We start from the raw sequence: 6,000 nt of genomic DNA on the forward strand, positions 1-6,000 counted from the left end.
CAAACATGCACAAGGCTTAGCTGCACAGCAATTGGAAAAGAATGAGTGAGATTCTTCAAAATGAGGGAGAAAAAAAAGGTCAGATGTCTCCTGCTCTAGCCCCAGCTATTCAAGCTTATCAGCTGAAATGACTCTGTGTCAGGAGCTGGTCTGGGAGTTTCGCTCAGATGACTTCTGTTGTTTCATTACAATGATGAAAGGAGCATTTTGGCTACACAGTCACCATAAAAAAACCACCCTGAAAATGCAGATACTGTCCTAGGTTTTAAATTTTTCTCTCTACTCTGGCACACGTGCCAGAAAGCCGGCTCATTGTTCAAACTCTAACAGTTGGCTATAATAAAGGACATTACTTCTTCCCACGATCCTTACCTCTCTTATAGCCCCAGACAGACTGTAACAGCTACAAGAACATTGCTGCTATTAAATTAGTAGCATCAGTATTTCTTATTTTTAGAATGTTTGGCTGCTTTCCCCAATGCTGAATAGGGCAAGTAAATTAGTAGCAAATTAATATTGCTTATCTTTTCTTTCCTGGGAGCTCAGCTGCCTCCTGCTTTCCCTGGGTAATGGTTATCCCTGGGGACTCACCTGTGGCCTAGCTTGAAATGTGTCACCCTTAAAAACAGGAAAAGGGCAGCTCAGTTTGGCATGGTGAACACAATGCAGGCATGCGGCCCAAGTCAGGAGGTGTGAAGGCCAAAGGCTTTCATTTTTGCAATTATATTATTTAAGATTGTCTCCTTGTACAAAACCCACCCCTGCCCCTGAGGCAAGACCTTGAGAGCCCTGGCATAGCAAAGTCCAAGGAGGCAGTTTGCAAAAGGAAACCCTGCCAAGGATGCGCAGCAGCACGGCGGGTGCCCTGTGATGCTCCACATTTGGACAGTGTTGCTCTGTCCTTGTCACCCCCAGAGCCCGATACTGGGAACTGAGCTACAGCAGAAGAAACCTTCAGGGAAGGATGGTGGCCCCTCCCCTGGTCCCTTATGGACAGATCCTGGTTCCTGGTTTTTTACAGCCGGCAAAGACGCTGCTCCATAAAACGTCTCTCATTTGGGGTAAGGAATAAGCTCTTTGCCCATGACCAGAAAAAAAAGCAGAAACATTGCAAAACAGAAATCCTTCTTTATCAGATTGACAGGGTTTCGCCCTGCAGGATGTGGTCAGAGAAAAGCAATGTTCCCTTGTGCTCCTCAGTCACCAACCTCCCGGTTTGCCCTCCGCAACTGGAAGCATGGAATTGCTGAACATGAACACTGGTGAGAACTACAAGTACCCTATCATAAAGTCCAGGCTATCCACTTTACCACACACTAATCTGTTTTACTACATGTACTACAGTGACAGAATTGTTTTCTGCAATCTAGTTCAGATTAAGAAACTGGGGGATAAGACACACTAAAACTTCTGCAGTATATATTGCCAGAGCCTCAGCTGGTGTAAAACAGCTTCCTAGGGGAGTTAAAGCAAAAAGTGAAGGGCAGAAACAGTCTCGGCTGCTGATTTTTCAGTCTTAGCCTGAAAAACTGGCGCTGCTCTGGTGCTACAAGCCAAAGCCTCAGGTGGTCACTGTAAACCTGCATCCATGCTGTCAAAGTCAACAGCGCTACTCCAGTGGAGATTTGGGTTGGTTCATGCGAGCATTTTCAGAAAATATGCTTCGTTTCAATTATTTACGAAATGCAAACATAAGCTCTGTTACACAGCAAGCAGCACAGCCTAAAAACAAGTCCCCACACCAACAACCATGCCAAGGAAACAAGGGGCTGTCTCCTGAGGACATTTGCAAACAAAAGCTGTTGTCAGTGAGAGCATCAGCCCCTCTGCACCCCACCAGGGCAGCACAGCTGCCCCGAGCTCCGGGGGAAGGAGGGAGCCGAGCAAGGCGGATGGGTCAGTCTTCACAGGGGACATCCCCATGCTCAGATGCCGGCCTTGCTGCCCTCAGTCCTGGCTCTGAGAGCCACAGCACAGCCCCAAGATGCAACCAAACACCGGGGAGGGGACAGCAACACTACAGCCTTTCCCTGAAGCCAACTGAGCAAACAGCAGAGTCTGCACACTCTTGGGGAAAGCTTTTGATCCACATGCCCACCTTCCAAATCATGGCCATTTACTGCTGGGGAGCAGGGGGAAGGGGTGGAGGTGAGGCACGTTTGGGGCTTTCTTTTCGTGCCTGTGATGCCTACACCTGACACCAGCAAATGCACCCCTTGGCCCCTCCAGCCCCCCAGGACACAGGGCCTGACGCCTCGATGCTCAGTGCACCCGGCGTGGTTCCTGCGTGGCTGTAGCCCAGCCACCCCCACAGCTCCACACAGGCTGTGCCAGTTCTGCCTCACCACTGATTTGGGAAAGGAAGGGAAGGAATGGACAAGCCATGGCAATAATTACCTGGTTTAGTAACTCTACAAGTTACTCAGGACTATGCCAAAAGCTTACTTCTTTTTTTTTTTTCAGAAAAGATTAGCAAAAATCCAGTGTTAAACTATTTTCTAGTTTTTCAGCTAAGTAAATCAAGCTTTGCCACGTGGGCATCCTAACAGCTCTAACCAGCACCGCAGCCAAAGAAGACGTTGGCAGCTCACAGGAACCGGCACCCCGTTCCTTTAATGAGAATTTCCAAATCACTGGAGTCGTTCATACGTCAAACCCGCTCTGGCGTTAAATGTCCAGTCAATCAAATTAGATGTGTTAAATATGCTCATGGGCATGGGTGTTTCATTTGCTCCATGTTCTGCAAACTCCCACCCCAGCCCTGTCTGCAGCCACTGAGCGATGTAGTGTCCCAGCCTGAGAGCTGGGATGATCAAACAAGCATAAATCTTATCCAAGAGCAGAGCAGAGGAGGGGAGGACTATTAAATGGACATAACTCTGAGCAACTGCAAGGGAAGGTACAAAGGTACAATCGCCTGCAATTAAGTCTAACAGTCCCTAGCTGTGTCATCCCCCATATTACCGTATAATAGCATAAGGGAGGGTGAAGTTAAAGCTCTTTGCAAAAAGGCAGGAGATGCTCAGTTAATTGGGATAAAAGTCCACTACAACTTCCCAGGTACAGAGCACATGGCACTGGCTTGAACGCTTGCAGAGAAAGAGAAGAAAGCGGGTTGGAAAGGCTGCAGATGGGAGAAGGCAGAGGCGATCAGAGCAGCATTTCAGCTGCTCCTGGGAGGCTCGAGCCCCCCATCTATACCCCTGCAGGGGCTGCCAGGTGCAGGGTTCATCTGCAGAGCATGTTCCTCACTCAGCCATGATCAGGCACGAAGCACCTCTTCCATACCAGAGGGTGGGGGGACATATTTTTATCAGAAGACAAAGCAGAGCTGGCAACAACCCATAGAGGCAGCCAGGGAGCCCCCCAGCCTACAGGTAACTCCTCTGGCACATTTATCGCAGCATTAGGGGGCAGGCGATGGGATAGCGCTTCAGCACGTGGCACTCTGTGGAAGGGACATGACTTTTGGGGCCGCTCCATCCAGGCCTTCACCCGCCCCATGGCAGAGCAGGGTTTCCCACTGCTTCACTGTGGATGATGGTGATTGAAATCATAAGATCATCATCATGGTGCCTTGAGGCCCAGGTAACACCTACCCGAGATTGAGTGGAATGGGAGAAACTGCATTTCAAGGCTTGCACTGCATGGTGTCCTGAACTACTGGGAAGACAGAGAGAAATGCATTAGGGACCCAGCCATCAGGGAGAGCAGCGGTCCCTGCTCTCCAAGGGACACATTTAGCACACTCACCTATATTAAAACCCCAACCACAGCCTTCCCGACAAGTGATGTCCTAATTTTAGTACCAGACCACTAAAATTACAGCAGCCTCCACTCATTCACATACTTTTGGTACCAAATATTAGCCACCTCTCTCTGACTTCCAAACCCTGCAGCCTCCCTAGACACTGATCCGTAGGCAACTGAACACACCAAAGGCATGGGCTGCCTACTTTTGCTTTTTTTCCCACCTGACTGCTTCAGAGACTTTCCACATAAGTTACCCCAGCCCTTTAAAACAGCACTTAAGTAGCATTTAAATGACAAGCAGTCCTTTCGCCTGCCTCCCCATGGTGGTGTTTCCCTCCCCTGCCACAACCCACTTGCTCCTGTTCAGCCTGTACAGAGCCCGACTGTTTCTTTTCCACTGCAGACTGCTTATTTATATTGCTGGGGGTGAGGCAAAAGCGCTTTTCTCTGCATTTAATAACAAGCCCCAGTGGAAAACTATCCCAAAGCCGCAGCGTTGCCCAGGGCTCAGGCTCAGCATCCCAACAGGGAGGCCAAGGGGGTGGCCTGGGACAATTCACTGGCTTAAGCGGAGGATTTCTCTTTCTAAATCACTGCTTGGGTTTTGCCCTCGATGTGCTCCATTTGTGGGTTCTCAAGTAGGAACTCAACGCTTGCAGAGCTACTCTCTGCGGGACCAAGCCTTTGCAGTGGGTTACGGCAGAGTGGATTACAATAGCCTCTGATACAAGCATCGCTTCCACTTTACAAACCTTTACAAAGCATCTTTACTTTCATTACCAACTGCACTCTCCAAAAAGCGCTACGGTGCATTATTAAGGAAAAAAAAAATAAATCCCTTTTTAAAAACAAAGAATATTTTCAGATTTGCTTTAATAGCCAGGATAAATATTGATGAAGTTTCCTGCGATTACAGAGCATGGTTCCTGTCTGCCTCCCACTAGAGATTTAATCAAAGGCAGCTCAAGTTTTTCATCGAGTCATGAAAGTGGTATCAAAATCATAAAAAAAGAGCAAAGTTATATGCACTGCTTTGCAACTGATAAGAATGATTGACTCTGGCGACTTCATTGCTGTAATTACGAGCTGCCACAATAAACAAGCAGCTACTTCGTTTATTGCTCTGCTCCACGCTCACCTTTGGCTGAAGCCCAGACCCAGCTATTTCACACCAGCCTATTTGCGGAGCTTTTTTACTGATGCCCATGGAAAGCTTTCACAGGAAATGTTCTGATTTTTAGGTAGGGGACCACCCCTGCTACCCTCAGCAACACACTGGGTCCAGGCTATGTGGGTACTTCAGAGCCTCTCGGGTGCAAAGTTACCAACTTGGGTCAAAGCAAGGCAGGAAGTCGCCAGTGTCTCTTTGAAACAGCTCGCCCGTCCTCTCGCTGCTCAGATACAGGGGGCAGGGCTGGTGCTGCCTGCCTTTGGGGGGACAGAGGTGCTGTGTGACAGGGCCAAGGCCACATTTTTTTTTGTGGTGACAGAGAAATCCCCCAATGCAGCCCGCAGCTGGCAGCGTGGCTGGGGAAGGGGATGCAGCAATGGGACATGCCATGCAGCTCAGCATCTGATGCACAGAGGATGCTGCACCCCTTGATAAAGGCTTCCGCCTAACACCGTGCCCATATTAGTGAAATGACCCCTATTTTGGAAAGCAGCAAAAGTGCTGCAAACCCAGCTGGAAATAAAGGGGATGTCAGCAGCAAACTGGTCACAGTCTCCCACAGGCCCTAAAGACACCCAGAGGTGTTAAAAGACGCCTGCACCCACTGAACCCAGTGACAAATTTGGAAGGTACCAGGCCTGTTTGAAAATCCCAACCAACACCAAGTCACCTTCGAAAAACCGCCCCTTAGCCCCTTTAGGCTCCACATATGAGTTGTTTCCCTAAACGCCATTGGAAACACGATCAGCAAATAAACCCGCTGATAGTGCCTGTGCAGATGGACGCTGCTGCCTTCCCTGCACGCTGGCCCAGAGCGGAGGTTCCTGGCTTATTTCTGCTTTTACAACACACCACGCCGCAGGGGCTGGTGCAGGTTTACTCACCTGCACCGTAGGTCGTGGCCAACATGATCGAGGAGACCCACGCGATCTCGCTATAGGACGTGCCAAAGAAATCCTGGATTTCTTTGAAGAAGATAGCTACGCCTTTGGGGAAGGCGTAGGCGAAGCCGATAGAAATGAAAGCACCGAAGACCACCACCCAGCCCCAGCCGCCATCCGGTGGGCTGGGGGCTC

At 49.5% G+C, this 6,000-nt stretch overlaps 1 protein-coding gene across 3 annotated transcripts in view; it reads right to left on the reverse strand.

Annotated features, from left to right (window-relative positions):
• The window catches only part of LOC104134741 (monocarboxylate transporter 2), a 52,859-nt gene that overhangs the window by 21,445 nt on the left and 25,414 nt on the right, over positions 1-6,000 (reverse strand). The window contains exons 1-2 of one of the 3 annotated variants that reach the window (XM_035903821.1): positions 5,809-5,861; positions 3,600-3,663 (exon numbers count right to left, since the gene is read on the reverse strand). The exons of the other annotated variants lie outside the window; for them this stretch is intronic. Of the exons in view, the coding sequence (XP_035759714.1) occupies positions 3,600-3,630 (31 nt within the window). The 5' untranslated portion in view covers positions 3,631-3,663; positions 5,809-5,861. Of the gene's footprint in view, positions 1-3,599; positions 3,664-5,808; positions 5,862-6,000 lie in introns of those variants that run through there. 3 annotated transcript variants of the gene reach the window in all.

The sequence above is a fragment of the Egretta garzetta genome, unplaced genomic scaffold, assembly GCF_000687185.1.
Source record: "Egretta garzetta isolate BGI_Z169 unplaced genomic scaffold, ASM68718v1 scaffold91, whole genome shotgun sequence".
NCBI classification, from domain to species: domain Eukaryota; kingdom Metazoa; phylum Chordata; class Aves; order Pelecaniformes; family Ardeidae; genus Egretta; species Egretta garzetta.